This window comes from Lates calcarifer, linkage group LG9, assembly GCF_001640805.2.
Source record: "Lates calcarifer isolate ASB-BC8 linkage group LG9, TLL_Latcal_v3, whole genome shotgun sequence".
Taxonomy (NCBI): domain Eukaryota; kingdom Metazoa; phylum Chordata; class Actinopteri; family Centropomidae; genus Lates; species Lates calcarifer.
In genome coordinates this window covers 2,892,903-2,911,237 of record NC_066841.1, presented here as the reverse complement: position 1 = coordinate 2,911,237, position 18,335 = coordinate 2,892,903, and the positions used below count along the sequence as shown (strand labels likewise).

Genomic DNA, 18,335 nt, shown 5'->3' with positions numbered 1-18,335 from the left:
GCTGCACACAGATTAAGATAAGGTGAAAATCTTAAACATAAAAGTCCTCGTTGGACACAACCCAGCTGCAGTTATCTCACTCTGAAGCAGCAGTGTGGACCTCTTCGCCACTGTGCTGCTCGGTCGCAGGCTATAAAGCATTCGATGTGATGTATTTATAAAGCATTTGATGCGATATCAACCCACTGCCCTTTCTATTCCACTTCATTTTGCAGGTGCTTAACCCAGAGATGTGTCCTGGTAAAATAAAAAAAACCTCATCGTGTGAGAAAGCATTCCTACTCAGCCCTTTAACTGCTGCTTTTATAAAAGCTATTTCATTTTTTCTGCACTTTGAAGGACCTCAACAGTTTTAAAGAAAGACTATCAAGGGCCGAACAGACGGAGGGAAACTCTGAACCCGGGGGGGGCGAGCTGGAGTTCACCCTGAGCCACGTTCAGATGGAATAAATCAGGTTGTTTGTGAACAGGAGCTGCGAGTTTGAGGAGGCTGCTCAGTGTCTCAGTAAAGTTTACAATCCTCCTGTTGAGCCCAGATCGGCTCCCTCAGTGGTACTGTTGTGATGAGGAGGATTAGTTCACCTGCCAGGCTGAGCTGTCTCTGCTCTGACTCACTGATGGACACCCTCCACCCTCCACCTGGCCATGTTTACGCAGCATACACACTTTATATTCCAGAGAATTGATCCACACCTCCTGCTGCTATTCCCGTGACCACCACTATGTGGCGCACTGAGTCATGAACCCACAGCACAGCACACTGCAGATCTACAGCCCTGTAACCTGCGGGAGACTAAGTTTATAACGCCTGTGAGATGAATGTGTTGCCAGTAAAAACCCCGAGAATGTAAAAGCTGTTGACAGTAAAATGTGCCGCTGTTCCTGAGTCAGTTAGCGTGGGATTGAAAGTATTGTTTTCCCCAAAACAAGTGAGGACTGTGCCAAGGTGGATACTTGTCATACATACTGGTCTCAGGACAGTTTTGCCGGTTAAAGCCCTTTACACGCATGAAAACGGCTGAACTTTTACGGAGCAGCAAAACACGAGAAAGCGAAACTTTGGACAGATTTTTGAGTATTAACTGTAAATACGCTTTAACCGGTGTTCATGAAATGATGTGGATCTGTGTGCCGGTCTGAGAGGCACACATACACCCCCCCATGGGAGGGAGGGATGTTGTTTTTGTAAGCGAGACGCCCGTCATTCAAAAATCCAAGCCAATGAGACTGTGCGCAAACCGTGAAACTGTACGCTGCAAGAAATATCCGCAATAATAAACAAACAGCGCTGCTGCTGCTGCTGCTGCTGCTGCGGGGGGAGACAGCACTGCGCGATTTTACTGGTCTTCTCCAGCCGGACTGATGTGGTTCTCCGGCGTTTGTGAAAAGGCGACGCGTCTTGGAGAAAACGAGCGTGAGATGATTCAACAGTTTTTGAGGCGAAACATTTTTTGCAGTGTGCCCCGGCTGGCACAGTAGGAGAGGAGAGAGAGAGAGAGAGAGAGAGAGAGAGAGAGAGAGGGATTGGGAGGTGGAGGAGTTGGAGGAGGAGGAGGAGGAGTGGGGGGGTTGGTCCGGGAGAGCATGGCCGCAGGAGCCTCAGCGCTGCTGACTTGGTTTGGTTCCTCCACATTGATAACACCGCTTCTCGTGCGCTCTCGGTTATGTGGCGCAGCCGCTCGTCGGGAGGGGACGTCTGACCCGGAGACTGTGTGCGTTTACGCGCGGCGGAGAGAGGCTCTGATTTACTGCGTTGCTGTCGCCGTCGCTGTTGTTGTTGGTTGCTCGGCAGGGCAGGAGCGCTCGGGCAGCTGCTGCGGGCTCAGCCGGAGCTGAAGCCGCTGGTTTGAGTCGATCCACGGGGGAAACAGGAGGAGAGATCCCGGGCTGGAGAGGAGCAACAAGCACGAGGACTGTTTTACCTCTGCATCGTGGAACATTTATCCTCTGATTTTATTATTATTTCCTCTGCGCGTGCAGCGCTGCCTCCTCTCTGGGAAATTCAGCGCGAGTTGGAGAAACTGTTCGCAGCGCGGAGCGGAGTTGAGCTTGTTCGTGCTACAGGCTGAATGACTGTGGATCTCCAGCGTCTGTTTTACAGTTTAAGAAGAAGTGTTTTTATTAAAGCGAGAGACGAGCAGAGCAAACGAGCTGACTGGTAAAACGAGCGAGAAACAGCTGCTTTAAAAGAAGAGAATTTAAGATTTAGTTTTATCGCAAAAACACCCAGAGGAAGGAGCCACATCTGTGCGGGAATAAGTGGACTCTCATTTCACCACCACGTCCATCAAAAACCCCGAGAACCACAGGAGGTGGGACTGTAAAATACATCGATTTGGCTTCGTCGTGGACTTCCAGAGAGAATATGCCGCAGGTGGAAATGATCCTCTTCCTCATCCTCATCATTGGGATGTGTGTGTACGGCCAGGACCCGGCGTCCAAGGTGGTGTCCGACCGCTACGCCGTCTACTGGAACCGGACTAACCCCAAGTAAGTAACCCGGCACAGAGCAGGGGGATCAGCGGAGGAGGCGGCGGAGCTGCGCGGCTGACGGTGCACTCTTGCTGTAGTTTGTGGTGTGTGTGTGTGTGTGTGTGTGTGTGAGAGAGCTGCGTTTTGCGCCTTACAGAAGCGAAACAAAACTGCGCTTTAAATATGTCCAGTTTAAAATCCACCCTGCTTTGACAGCAGCCTGTTTGATGCACATCATGTTGTATCATTTGCTTTGAATCAGCACCGTTAGAAACTGCTCTCCGGCGCACACCACGCTGACAAATTGTGTGTTTGTCAGCTTTGTATTTGTTGTCGTGATCACAGTTTAATAAGCGTCCATATCAGCATCATCTGTGCAGCATAAATCACACATGACAGTGGAACAACCAGGCGTTTTCACACACACACACACACACACACAGGCTGTCCCGCTATTACGCACCATTACGCGCTATTACGCATTAATGCTCAATATTTGCTCCATGAAAATTAAAGTGTGCTTTGCTGCAAAGCTGCTGCTGCTGCTGTTGTTGGGGGGAACTGTACTCGGCTGGGTTACAATAATGCTGAGTCGCTCCCAGTCTGCTGCCATCGATTAGAATTGACAGGAGCGGTTCCCCGTGCCAAAAATGGGAGACTCATCCAGCGGAGCTATTTCATGCCGAGTTATGTCGGGTTTATGTCGCTTGTTATGTGTCGGTGCATCTCGGTGACACGCTGCTTTGCATTTAATTGCTGAAAAAGTGGATTTTTTGTTGTCGTGTTGAGTGAACACCCCGCAGTTAGAAACTTTGGGCTGCTTCCTGGTTCTAATTATCGCAACTTTTCTCCAGAAACTTTTTGGATTTGAGCCCAGGTTCGTAATAAAAGTGACATTTCTCCTCCTGAGTGTTGTCAGGGCACCTCCCTCGGTGACTCACTGTCTCATAATATGGGCCACAGTACTTTTACTTACTTGGCTACAGTTTCGGCGTGAGTCAAGGAAAGAGAGGAAAAACAAATCATATCAACATTTGCTCAAGGACAAGAAGAAACTGGTTTGTTGGGCTTCAAGAGTCAAAACACACAAACAAAGAGCTGCTGTGTGTCATTATAATGTGACCCTGAGGGAAGAGAGGTTGGTGGTAGAGGGGTTGTTGCATGATACAAATGCAAATGTGGTGGTGACATGAAAGGCTGGTGGAGTTCCTGCTCTGCTAACGGACAGATATCTGAGTCTGATAACAGCTTTCTGTCCTCACAGGGCTGCAGGTTGTTTTTGTCCTCCCTCCTTCTTCTTCTTCTTCTTCTTGGCCTCTTCCCAGTTCCCAAGTCTGGGATCTTGGTTGCCATGCCCCCCTCTCTTCCCCCTTCCCTCCCCTAGTGTCCTCCCTGCCTCTCCCTCCTTGGCCCACGCTGGGGCAGACAATAAGAGGGGGTACACAGGGGTATTTCAGCAGCGGCCAAGGCTCAGCGTGGCGCTCGGTCTTGTGAGAGATCCACACATGCTGAGGTCACACACTCGGTAGTAACCAGGCGAGTCGCGGGGTTAAGCAGCGCAGAGGGGACCGTTGTCAGGGTCAAAACCGGGGCAGCACCGCCAGGGCCCCCGGTGACGGGCCCCGGCACGGCACCCCGCCTGGGGCTTTGTCTCGGCCAGAATGGAAGTTGGGGGGCTAAATAAATGAGTAACTCTAAATGACTGTCTCCTTTTCTCATTCATGACTTTAATCTAAACCTGACCCGGGCTTTATAACGTAAGAGAGGGTTCGTGCTTAAAGCCTGGGCCCCCCCCACCCCCGGCAGAACCTCACAGTACTCCACACAAGCTCATGGGTTCCTGGATCCCCACTGTTTAATGTAACCATACTCGGTATTGGAGTCCTGAGAACCTGCTGCGGTACAGTCCTAAACTCCCAGATGAGCTTTCCTCCCCCCTCCTCTGCTGTATATTTGACCAAAGTGTGTGTGTGTGTGTGTGTGTGTGTGTGTGTGTGTGTGTGTTTGGGGGGGGGGGCATCCAGAGCAGCAGTCCACACTCAGCCATTCATGAATCCCCCTACAGGAGATCTGGAATTGAAATGGGAAGTGAATCGTGAAAAATGGAAATGCGATGACATTTTCATGTTTTTCTATTGTTTCAAAAGCACTTTTTTTTTTCTTTTAGTAATTTAGATAAACGTGGGTTCGTGTGTTTGATACGCTTTCAGTCTCAGCATCTAGAGCGGAGCAGGACGAGCGGAGGAGGGATTTACAGCCCCGAGGATGGTTCAAGCCTCGCCTGGAGTTTGAGAAGCTTCCACAGTGACAGCGAGTAGCTGCGCTCGTATAAGCTACTTAATGAAATTAAATGTATCAGGAAGCCCTTGTTAGGAAAGAACTGCTGAGACACAATTGATGTAATGACTCCTAGCTTGTGTTTTATATGCCAACCCCCCCAGAAAGGCTTCAGATAATTGTGCTGTTTTGTTATTTATCACTTGGCGTACAGGACTGCGGTGAAATCTCGAGCATTGTTCGGGCTGTTAGTGTGTGGGTGTAGGTAAGCCGTGCACATGCAGGGTTCGGAAAAGTGTGGGGATAATCCCAGTGTGGATATAATCGTAAAAAAATGTAGGAAATTCACAAAAATATGAGAGGAGCAGAGTCTGACTCCTTTCGGCTGTGATAGATATTAGTCAGATAAGAGTCATGAGAGCAGAATCTGCACAACAATTCCCTGCTTTATCAGGCCTAAGTACTTGGTTCCACTTTCTAATAAAGCATGGAAGTTTATGAGTTGTAACTAATGGCTTTATTTTTGTCAGATTAATCATTTAGTAATCGATCAGGAAGAAGCCATTTGTCAGAACAACGTCTGGATTATCAGGCTGCGAACGGAGAGTCTGAAAGAGCTGAGACCAAAACCCACTGAAAACCCTGCAGACTCCACTGATTACTGTGGTGGAATAACCCTTTATTAAAGACTCACTAACATTTATAAATAGACATATTGAGAGAGAAACTTATAGTGTAGTAAAATGCTAATTTAGCTGCAGATTCAGTGTGTTTTTAGATATTGTGATAGAAGAATCAGATGTGAAGCTGTCAGAAATTAACAAATGGTTGGTAAATAATTGATAAAAGCTTAGTAAATCTTATAAAGTGTGACTTATTAGAAAGTTTTAACTGTTAATAAAAGGGTTTAAAGGCTGATTAATGATCTGTCAGTGATAAAGCGGCTAGTTACGACTAAACTAAACTCTTTATTAAGTATGTCTGAGCTGTAAAACATTATTAACAGATGTGTTAAAGTCACAGTTACAACTTACAAACCTTGTATTCAGTAAGGGTTTGTAAGAGAAAAAAAATGGCAGCAGGGCAAGAAATCAAAAGCTGGAAAACAAAAGCTGAAGCGTTTGGTGGCGGAAAAGCTCATGTAAGAAAAATGAGCCACAGATGTTCCTTGTCAGCTTCGCCGTCTGTGTCGGTAACCGAATGATGGAATAAAGTGTACGAGTGGGGTATTTACTGCTGCTCTGACAAGGAGCTATTAGTGAATTCCCTGCTCACAGGCTATTTAGCTGCTTCATTAAGACCCACCCGGGTCCATATGGTCCGCATGCGGGCGTTGCCGTGGCCCAAGGTGTTTATTTGTTGCTGATAGGTGGGATCAGCGGAGAATCAGGGCCGAGTTCCGTCCCTAATCTCCCGAGCTGTTTGTGTCTGAGACGCCATGGAAACTGATACCCCTCCTCATCAAAGAACCTCATTGGGTGGGACTAACGACCTGACAGCTGGGGGAGAGGGGGATTCCAGCATCCAGGGAGAGCTCTGTCACCCCGGGGGTTTGCTTTAATCCCTGATAATGCCCCGGCCAAAGCTTTCCCCGGCAGATGCAACATATTTCCCCATGTGACAATCAAACAATGCTTTTCTTGTGTGACTTTAAAGAAGTTTACTTGATTACTTTTAGTTGGGGGTAACACCTCAGACACTTGTGCAGAATTACCTCCGCTGTTTGCTTTTCTTGCGCTGCTCTCTTTTTAATCTCCACTTAAAGAAACAATGCTTCATTTTTCACTTTAGCGCCGAGCTGATGTTGTGATAGTTTCCCAGCGGCATTGTGAGTTTCAACCCCGTTTGCATTGTTCCCAGTGTTTACCCTCGCTTTCCCCTCTCAGCCTTTTTCCCGGCTCCCTGCCGCTCGGTTCCGCTTGGATTAAAATAAAAAACGCACACCAAAAAAAAGGCGACCACGTCCAAATATTGACTGGGTCTCAGGACTTGCAGCCCCGGCGCAGACCGTGCCTGAAAGGCCGCTATTGTTCAGCTCGTACTCAGCGGCCCATAGCCGGCTTTTAGCAGTGCAGGGAGACAGGGTGCATATGTTATCCGAGGTGGAGCAGGCTGATTGTAACAGGAGGGACAACACCGTCAAGGCGGCGGGGGCGGGCGGTTGAGAGAAACTTCCACATTAGGGGCCAGAGGCTACGACAGGGGAACAGTGTCCAGGCCGCGGAGTCCCTGGGTGGGGTCAGGACCAGTGTTTCCACCGTGAGGAAGTGTCAGACTCGAAAAGCATCAAAGAGAGCTGAGTGGATGTGATTTCCTGCTCAGGGGGCTTTGGAAACTATCAATAAACTGGGGATGAGAGGCCTCTTATCTGAGGTTTACCTTCCATTTTATTAGAGTGCAGGAGCATTAAAGCCTTCTCCTCGCAGCACTTCAGCCTCTCTGCACGTGAAATGAAAATGAAAGAGTGTCACATCTTAAGATACGAGACTCGGTTCCTCGTATCATGTCAGCTTCCTACCGCCATCACAGAATCCACTTAAAAGCCTGAATCTTCAGGTCAATTAAGGTGCGAGTTTCCATACTCATGGTTTCTGCACAGGGCGGACTGGTCGTCCTGTGGGGACGCCCGTCATTCCTCATGCTCTCTACGACTGCTGCCCCAGCCCCTCCCTTCACCCTCTGACTAATAAGGCGAGGTCCTCGGGCTGCCGGGGCGTGATTGACAGGAACTAGCAAGACGAGAGGTTACTAATAAGTGTGGCAGGTTTATTGGTTCCAGGCAACAACTCTCCCAGGCTCTGGCACGGCAGATGCACTGTGGTTACAATAACTGTTGCAAATTGGTGGATTTTTTCTTTATTTTGCTGGTTGTGCTTTTCTCAGAAGAATTTCCACCTTAAAAAATGTCAATTTGTGAGCCCTAAAAGTCTGGATTCCCCAGAATAACAGAAGAAAATCAACCAATTCAGAATCATTAACACGACCAAATTTCAACTGAAGGCAGCTTGTTTCAAGATTTTTCTAGATGTAATTGTCAGTATCTTAAAAGAAGGCAGAATAAGGTAAATTGCTGTACTAGAATCAACCATACAGCACAATCCTTTCAGCAAATTACTAATACAAATCACCTTTTTTCAAGAATTTTCTAGAAATAAGTCTCAGTATGTTATAATAAGACTGAATAAGTTAAATTACTGCACCAGAATCAAGAAAAACTAAGTTTGATTTAGAAAATTCAACCTTCGAATGACAAAGTCTGACCATACAGTATACAAATCCACTTTTTTCAAGAATTTTCTAGAACCAAGTCTCAGTATCTTGGAAAAAGACAGAATGTGGTAATTTTTTATCATGAGAATCCCTAAAATGACTCTTGATCTACAAAAGTGAAAAAACAAAAAGTCAGTGTGGCACAATTTACTTAATTAGATTCCAATAAGTGAAGCAGTTCCAAGAATTATTGATTATCTAGAAAATTTCACTCAAAAGTAAAATACGATAACTTCAACCTATTTTTTTAATAGAAGTTATATTGTTTCAAGAATTTTGTAGACTTGAGTCAGTATCTCTAAGACAGAAGGAGGAAAACTGCCTTTCTAGAATCAAGAAAAACCAATCACATTAAGAAAATCCAGCATAGAAATGAAAAAAATCTGCCCATGCAGCACAAGAACATCAAGTTGTTTTCAATACTGATCAACTTGTTTAAAGAATTTTCTAGTGCTCCGTGTCAGGTTCTTGAAAGCAACAAGAATAAAACAGATTACAACACTAAAATCTTTAAAAAAAATAATCTGCCTGGCAACATAATTTCAGCTGATACAAGTCGTATTGTTTTAAGAACTTTCTACTTGAGCAAGAAAACTTGCTCAAATTTCAAGATTTATAAATGTTCATGACTCAACAGTGGCTAAAATGACCTGATACACTGTTCAGATCAGATACTGTGTGAGTTTGGCTTCTTCTGTTTGATATGCGCGACAGTCAATGGATTAGCGGGGGGACTCTTCAGGCCCTAATCTCGCCGTCTCACTCCAGTGCACAGAGGTTCACTTTTCTGCTGTTTTAATCTTGGTGGAGCTTTCTTTTTTAACTTTTTTTTTCCTTCTGTGTACGCTGTTTAAATGTGAGTGGTGAAATGGCATCCCCTGTGTCTTTGTAGGCACCGGTGAGGGTATTAGCAAAGAGGCTCTAAGGGGCTTAAGAGGTCAGCCCTCCCTTTGTGTGGAGACACAAAACACTTCCTGTGGGACCCTTCACCCCTCTCTGTTCTTCCCTCAGAAAGCCAGACCCTGCCTGACCATTCACATTAATCAGCCTTAGCTCCTAATGACTGCAGTAAAGCTTCTGAAAAGTGCTTCCAAAATGGTCCTAAAGAGCCACTAAGCTGCTAACAGACTGGGCATGGCTGCTGCTGTTTGCAGGGCATCACACGGTATCAAAGATAGCGGGGTGGCTGCCTGGATGTCCTGGCTGCATTTTTATGTTCTCCTTAACACCATAAAAGCAGTGAAACATGAGTTTAGTTAGTTTGTCGAGACCCAGAGTCCAAGAAAACAGTCAAAGTTTGTCAGAGAACACTTGAAAATGTTTTCTGTTCCAGACTCTACTGCAAAAAAACTCCATTTAAGGAGGATGGTTTTGTGTATTATTGAACCACAAATGACCTTTATTTTTTTGTGCAGAAGTGTTGTTTCAAACCGATTCCAGTAGAAATCAATTTGTTTCACACTTTTTCTACAATCAGGGAACATTATTCTTGAATCCAGTGCAACATTTGCTCTTAATTGATGTCTGTCTTCACTAGAAAAGTCTTGAAATAAGTTGATTTGTGTTGGAAAGAGGTTGAAATAATGATTCTTTTCCAAAAAATGCCTTGAGAATGTGGAGATTTTTTGCAGTGTAGAAGTTAGAGGTGCATTTATACTCCGCTCTTTGAAGTAAAGGATGAGCTGATTCAGGATCAGACAGTGAATAACTCTCTCTGGGTGATCATTAAAGCTTAATATCGACTTAAAACTGTCAGTTAAACGTCCGCCGCTTTGACTTGTTAGCTGCGATGTCAGTAGTTTTACTACCTGACGAGGAAAGCTCTGCTGTCTCCTCTGGTTTAAGACAAATGGAGGTTAATGAGAAAACTGGCACGTCAGTAGATTGGAATCATATATGATTACAGCTGAAATGTAAATTGGCTTGAAATATACGCTTGATAAAAAGCAAATGTGATCATTTTGACAGTGGGGGCCAAACCTCCGAGTAAATGTTTCTGGAACTATATTTGGGTCACTGTGGCTTTTGGAGGGAGGCCCGAAACAAAAAAGTATGCGTACCTCCTCATCAGCGCCATATTTCCTGATTTTAAATGGCTGCTGACTTTTAGCTTTTTGTGTATCTTGGAAGGAATTAGACAAAGCTGATGTGTGAGCGTATTACTTTTCCAGTCAGTTTCGTGAATCATGTGTGTGATTCACTGGGGCGATGAGGCTTCTCTGAGCTTCTCGTACGATCGCCAGTTATTCTTTCAGGCCACAAAGACGAAGCAAAAACATCTCTGATGAGGTGAAATGTGCTTTTTGTGGGCGACACTGCTGCTGTCTAATTGCTTTTGTTTCTGGGGTTCAAATGTCTCGTATAATAGTTTTGGTATGAGGGGTTTATCTGATGATGGTTTTTCAGACCACAACAGAGAAGTTGTTCTAGCTTGTTTAGTCGTTTTCAGTCTCCCGTGGTGAGAAAATATTGAAAAGACAAATGTTATTTATCTCCGTGTTGTTGTTGCATGAACTTGGTGTGACTTTGCGGGACCTTTTCCGTGTGGCTCTCTGGTCCGTGGAGACTCAAAGTGTTTCCTCCTGTTGGATTTCTGCACACTTGGTGCTGTGGGACACATGAAATATTAAAAAAGCTGTTTGTGATCTCACGATAGAGCCTGGACAAACCTTCACACGCAACCAGGAGAAATCCAGGTCAGGACCGCCATGACTTTAATAGAGGGGTCGTCATCATGTCGGCTTTTCTTTTCTTCCCTTTTCTTTTTTTTTTTTAACTCAAATCCTTTCCTGGCCTGTGCTGCTTTGGTGATGAATGACTGCGATTAAATTGTTTTTGGTATTTTATCATCGCGCAACTTGAGTTGCAGGGTCATTAATTGAAATCTCAGACTGCCAAGATCTGTACACTTTCCATAGACGTGGCTGACTTTCTCCTCCTCCTCCTACTCGCCTTTTTCTCTGTGGTGTGTGGCGGAGCGTGGAGCGCGGGGGCAGCCATTTTCCAAAAAATTCCAGACTCCATTTTGTTTCAGGGAATAAAAAAAGTAGGTTACGAATCCTGGGATGTCACTCGAGCAGTTTCTGACGTTTCTGATCTGACACTCAACTACTGTAAAAAAAAAAAAAAAAGTCATTCGTGTCTGTGAAAGAGATCATGTGTGTCAGCTGTTTCCTAAAGCGTGAAAAAAATCTGGTGGAGAAGTAACAATACTATCCTGAAAGCAGATCTGCTTATTTTTAATATTTTCCAGTGTCATATTCTTTTCTCTTTACTCGAGTGCAGTGACCTGTTTTAGTTTGACACTCATTTCTAGAAATTTAAAAAATTTGTTTCTATTCAAAAAATGTTGATGTTGTCTTCCTTCGCTTGCTAATTTTTCACTTCTTTTAGGAAACTTTTGGTTTCAAGGCTCAGTTACAGCATCAGACAGGACAGTTTCGCATTCCTTAAAATTTATCTCTTTTTATCTCTTAGAAATATCTGTGCAGGTAGATCAATAAAGGCTGAAATTGGGGGCAAATAAGTTCAAAATCTGGGAAATTATTTGACAATATTTCCTAAAACTATCACACAAACCAAGATACCACAAACACTACCCAGACTTGAGAAGTTATAAAGTTTGGGAAACTGGGGATAAAGGTTCTCTAGGTTCAGAGAAGTCAGATTATTGTGTAGTTTTTGTCCTGTTTTCAAATTGTTTTCTCTTCTTGACTCGTCTCGTATAAACTCCATGAAAAAATAAGCAAAAACCAAGACCAATCATCTCGAAACAAGATTAAAAATCTGACTTAAATGCGGTTTGATAAGCTCATTTATGTTTGATAAGGATGTAATAAGCTTCTATGAGTTTGTTGACTGATTGACCCACTAACACAATGATGATGATACAACTTGCCACGTGTTTGTTTAATGCACAAGCTGGTCGTTGTGCGCCATCACCGCTGCCCTATCTGAGCCGCTACCTCAGTGCTCATATCACTGGTCGTGGCAGCAGCACAGTGGGAACACGGGGGGCAGATGCTGCGAGCGCTCGCGCCGATGATCAACCCCCACCACCACCACCAGCCCCCTCCCTCCCTTTTTATGTCTTGGCTCCATCAGGGCCCTGAGTTATTCTAGTGCATAATTGATGGAGGAGTTAGAATAGCAGAAGTAATGCGATGAGAGGGTGCAGCCAAGCGGAGCGAGGGATCGCGTGCGTGGGGCTGCAAACATTGCAGGGGACGAGAGGAGGGCATCTGGCGTAACAGGTCCCCGGCGCTGAGTCGACGCCGAATATGTCACCGGCTCGGGCCAATCGCGGCGCTCCTCGTCCTCCGCCAATCAGGCGTCTCCACTTACTACTACGTTCTCATGAATCGGGGGGCGAGAGACGAGTGCTTCTCGCTGCTTTCTGTCCACCCGTCTTTTCCTTTTCATTTGTGGTATTAAAGCTTCAAGTTGAGTCAGATGTATAATTAAGATCATTTACATTTTACTGCAGGTTCCAGAGGCGTGTAGATCACCTCAGGTTGTTTTTCTGCCTCAGAAAGCTTCCTTTGTCCCTGTGGTGCATTCTTAAAGTCGTCCTTTCTGCGGTATCAGCAGCGACAGGGTGGATATCACACCTAGACGAGCACCTACAAAGGGAAACTAATGGCCCAACAAGCCTTGTATTGTCTGTTTAACAAAAGGGACAAGGTCACAGATAACCTGTCCCGTCCTGCTTCAAAGAGACTCTGAGGGAACAAATAAAGAAAAACCACAGACGGGTTTCACCCTCTGCCTCGCCCCAAACCCTCACTCTGTTTTAATCTAATTAAGGAAAAGAATGTGACTGAAAATAATCTAAATATTTTTAGATTTAAAAGATAAAGATATTTAAAAAAAACTGAATAGGTATTTTATGATTTAATTCACCAAATAAATCTAATTTTGCTTAAAAACATCCACTTTAACAAGTTATTTTATCTCTTATTCAATCTGTTAAATGTATTTTCCTGAAAACAAAAGGAAAATCTGCAAAATTTTCAAGAAACAAGAGTCAGTTTCTGTGAATAAGTAAAAAAAAAAAGTCAAGGAAACAACTTTATATTTATAAAAAGCTAAAAACATGTTAAATTGTTCTGCACCGTGACATAATTCCACCTCATTAACATCTTTTCATGTTTTTAAAAAATAAAACTACAGCATTTATCATGCTTTAAAACAAAAGTGATTAAAACTAAAGAAGAAAACAAACTTACTTCACTTATTTTCTTCACTTTACCTCAGACCACATGACTCAGTGATAATACAGTGTTTGTGTTGTGTATCAATTACTTTCATATTCTGGTGTCTTAATGTGCAAAATGTGCGTTGGCCACAGCTAATGGGGATTTATTGAAATTTCACAGGCAGAGGAAAGTGTTCTCTTAATTACCCAGCAGCAGAGCGTAATGAAAACAGTAAAGTTGTGCAGAGTTTTTTTGTTGCAGACAGTAGCTGGGTGTTTGAAGTCGGCTCCTGAAACACAGACCTGTCCGGCGGAGCACTTAGAGGCCACTGGACCGGGACTGTGCCTATTAAGATCATAAAATCCCGCTCATAAAGATGTTTTATTTGTTTCCTGAGTGTGCCGGCTGCTTAGGTTTCCATCAGAAGTCTTTATGGCTCGCTGCTCATATTTCTGTCTCTGGATGGAGGTGATATTAAGTTTTAGTGGAGTTTTGTAAGTAGCAAAAGCCTGGTCACCAAAAGTTCACTAATTATTTTTTCTTTCTGTTAATGGGCTGTTTCCTTTTTTTTTTTTTTTTTTTTTTAAAGCTGCAGTATGGTGGAATAAATACAGTATATGTATGATTTTACTGCAGGTGTTTTAATCTCTGCATCACAGGGAAAACTAATTCTAATGCAAGTAGATGTTATTTCAATTTATAGGTAAATATTTGAATCAGAAATGATGATTAAATCCCACAAAAGTATGATTTATAATCAATAGAATCAGATTATTTTTATCAGCAGCTGCATAGATATTCTATTATTATACCTATGTTGTGCTTTGTACATAAGACATTTTTTAAAAACCCCAGATATTTACTTTTTTTTAAAAATAACAATTTTTAATTTTAAAATTTTAAATAATTCTTTATTTTGAGATTAAAATATACTACACCCAAAATTATATATTTATCATAAAATATGGTAATATAAGCATACAAATGTTGATATATTATTTGTGTGCATGCATAGTAGATGAAAATACTTTCCTGGTGTGTAATACGAAGTTACAGTTACATTTAGTTAAACAGAAAATTAATTAAATCTTGAATATTGTGGTAAAATGTGCAGAATTTATTGAATAAACAGCTTTTTCACATTGACAGAAAATATTTAAAAATTAAAAATTGCAGGAAATTAATTTATTTTACAGCCGTCGTAATTTTTAGATATAATTTTTCGCGTTCTCGTGGACGTAATTTTGATAATTAATCTCATTTTAAGTCGTATGACTGGTGTTTTATATGAATTACGGGGGGGATTTTTTTCTGAGGCAGGCTGGCATTTGCAGGGTTGAACCTGGCTTTGATGCCGCCATGTGTCGTTGGCGCCGGGCTCCACTTCTGTCACTTCCCCTCAGTTTCACTTTATTCAAGTCTTTCTGATTATAGGCTGGAAATAAACGAGTAAGAATTGATCGAAGGAGGTAAAAAAGAAAATACGGGGTGGGGGGGATGTCTGATGTTGTGGTGGATGTTGGAAGTCCTGTGACTGCTCCCTCTGGGGTCACATGGTCCCTTTTTCCAGAAGTAGTGCTGGTGAGGTCTAGACACGCGATACACAGGGGGGTTAGAGAAACACGCCGGCTAAGACGTCACACGCATTTACCATCCACCAAGCCACTCCTGTAATATGGAGGCAGGCCTGATTCTAAATTTTGCCCAGCAACCCAGCAGTGTAGTGGGAGATGTGGTTTTTCTGGTGCAGCACCACTGACTGAAACACCTCTTCACTTATCCAGTCAGAAATTACACTTTCCTGATCACTTCAGAGTAAAACGAGGAGATTTAAGAGTTCGCAGGAGTTTAAAGTTTGTTTTAAAGTGATCAAAATGTTCTTTATTTTGATTTATTCCTGCGCTGAATCAAGAGTTTGAGCTCTGCGCCAGCTGAGAGGGCTTTTCTACATATGGTGATCTCATATCTGTGTCATTTTTGGCCCCAAAAATGTTACAAAAAAATTAGGTTACAAATCATCCACCCTACAGTCAAACTGGATAAATATGCAAATTTGATCCGAGCCTAAAAAAAAAAAAGCAGCAGCAGGGGTGTGTCCTCTCAGAAAGTCACCAATCAGGCTTTAACCCATTACCTCGCGGCGGCCAATGAGCCGTGCAGCAGCTGTGCGTTCATTGGCCCGTTGAGCACAGATAACCAAAACTGTGCCAGATACACCAGGGTAGAAATAACCCAGAATTCCTGTTGCCTGAAGGGAGCAAAGCTCTTAATGCAGCATGTTGAATTCGTGCTGCAGCAGCAGCAGCAGAAGCAGAAGCCTGCTGCTTTCTGGGGGGATGTAAACTCAAATGCCAACAACTATCTGAATAAATCACCATCACTGTATGGTCTCCATGCATCGTGGCAAGGACACACACAGACACACACACAGTATAAATGTGAGGAGGTTACAGGGAGCGGAGTTTGCTTCTGCTTGCTCATTATCTCTTCCACTGTTTCTCATTTCGCTCCCTCTTCTTCTGACTTTTCTTTCAAGGAAGCTCGAGCCTCTTTCCCTCAACAATTAATCGATATTTTATCTTAGAACAACTCTGAGAGAAAAATTAATCTGGTTAACCCTCCCCATCCCCAACAGTTGGTGTCCCAAAATATTCTCACAAATCCCCCGAAAATCCAAAGTATGAGTGCCAGACTTCCAACTTTTGGTCTTTTAGCGTTAAAATTTGTCATATGCAACATAATGGGCTCATACAATTAAAAAAGATTTGGAGTCAGAAATGTGTTATTTCTTATAATAATGTCATTTATTACAGCACCACAATCACAACATTTCCCCGTAGGGTCTTGCTGTAATTGAAAAATAAGTTACAGTGCATGCAAAATCTGCCTAATGTGATGTAGTACGACCAAAAATATTGATAATATGGTGCATCCAAATCCAAAAATCTGGCCCAGTGCCTCTGAAATTTGTGTCAGAATCACAATATTTCGTGCAGCAGCTCCAATATTTGCCGATTAAAAACGTCCTCGTGCACACAGCTCCTGTTTTCCGAGGGGTCCTGAGACATGAAACGTGGGGCGATTAACTCTTCTCAGGTTTCAGCTCTTTGTTCTGCACCTCCAAAAACTTCCACTACGTTCACTCCTGACTGCTCAGCTGACTCCCCCTCGCACTGACTGGGTTTGAGCTGAAGTCAACTTCCTTCCCTCCAACCACTAGACGTTTTCGCTGCTGGATTGGAGCGTTCGCTCGTCCTCCACACGACGACACGAATCTCTTTGGTTGCACAGGAAAAGGTTCAGATGCTGCACAGGCGAATGTTAGAGCATCGGTGACTTTAATTTGGCGGCGTGCTCTGCGGGTGCACACACACATTTAATCTGCTGTGGAAAATGAGTCTGCAGACTTTGGGGAGACACTGTGATCGCACACTAACACACACATAGAGGCCATGCATGCCTGCACACAAGAGGCAAACACACACAGATGCAGAGTGAGCAGAGTGTCGTATGTTTATCCTGTAAGTCAGCTGTTTGATCATAATTTGTGATTAATCAGCCATGAGAGCTTTTGAATTAAGTGCAGCTTTTTCATGTCAGAGTAACTGCAGCCTAATCCGTCTGGCCTTCGCCGAACGCTTTATAGTTTAGCCGAGCAGATGACACGGAGCTGGGTGGCTCGGTGCTGCAGGTTTTAGTCCCAGTCGTGTCTCGAGGACAATAAATCCCTGCCTCACTGGTTGAAATGTGTCTTTACATTCAGACACTTTGTGATTTCTACACAATCTGAGCAGGTGAGGAATCGACACTCCTGCTTTTGTCTGTTATTAATGCCTCAGGTGCATAGAGCCACAGGTTTGCAACAGGAAAGGACGACACTGAGCCACGTTATTCAGCTAAAATGCTGTTTATGCTCACTTTTTTGGTAGCGCTCGTTATTTTCTGACTTTATTTTTAGAATTTTCTAGATTAAAAAAGTGAAAATTGAGGGGAAAAATCAGCAGAAGCGGAAGTCTGACTGAACGTCTGATTCCTAAACTTATTCTGAACCGTCCTCGCTGCTGCTGACAATATTTATCGCAATTAATGGTGTCTTAAAGCAGAAGATACGATATTTGGATGTGTGGGGATGCAGCTGTTCAATATACTTTGTTTCCTGTTTTTTGTTTACAAATATATAGTTTTACTTTCCTAATTTCCACGACAAATCTGAAGCTAGCATCACTCACGATGCATGATATAGGATATACGTTTTGTGATGTACAATTTACAATATACGTTTTACGATATATGATTTACGATAAGACTGTGTAGCGATTTAAAAAGTTCCCGTGTTAGGATCCAGATATTTGCTCAGAGTAGCTTTGTTTGACAAATATCAGTAATTTGTCGCTAATTAACGATAATTATCACGATATACAATGACAATATTAATTTTCCTGGATAGAAATATGGTCAGCAAATGTTTGTTATAATTACTTTCCATGCACAGAAATGAACGAAGAAACTGCCAATCACGTTACTGCACTGTGAAAGTTACGTTTCGGATTGTTGGATTTTTTTCGTTGTAATTGATTTGAGATTTATCGCAATAACTAGCTCTATTTTGTAAAATTTTGATTTCATTTTCACTATATTGCTGCCTCAAGTTGCAGGTTCACCACCGCCTGCACATTCACCTGCATGTGTTAGCCTGTTAGCTTTAGCCGTGCATGTTTCTCCATTAAAATGCCTCAAAATGGCACCAAACTCACCCTGCATGGCATGCCCCTGGGCACGCCGTTCCCTGCCCCAACAAATGTTTCTCCTACTGCCCCCTTTTGTTCCGCTCCAGAATGGAGTTGACGCGTGTGAAACCGAACGTGATACCGGGGGCCCAGAGAGTTCATTATTCGCCGCTGTTCTCACGGGGCGAGTGAAAAATCACTCCTTTGTGCAGAGGAAGAAAAGAGCCTTTCCTCTGACCTCATGGTTGCGCAGTGTAATGTCAAAAGGCCCCTGAGGTTTGTGCGGCGGTGGCCACACCCACTCTGTTGTGGAGCCGCCGTGGAATCTGACCAGGGTCCATGAGAGAGAGAGGGAGAGAGTGGAGGGAAAAAGCAGCCTCTTGTAAACAAA

At 43.6% G+C, this 18,335-nt stretch overlaps 1 protein-coding gene across 1 annotated transcript in view; it reads left to right on the top strand.

Annotated features, from left to right (window-relative positions):
- The first annotated feature begins 1,540 nt into the window (after positions 1-1,540).
- The window catches only part of LOC108901123 (ephrin-A5b), a 69,998-nt gene continuing 53,203 nt past the window's right edge, over positions 1,541-18,335 (top strand). The window contains exon 1 of the mRNA XM_018702519.2: positions 1,541-2,490. Coding sequence (XP_018558035.1) covers positions 2,366-2,490 — 125 coding nt within the window. The 5' untranslated portion in view covers positions 1,541-2,365. The remainder of the gene's footprint in view (positions 2,491-18,335) is intronic.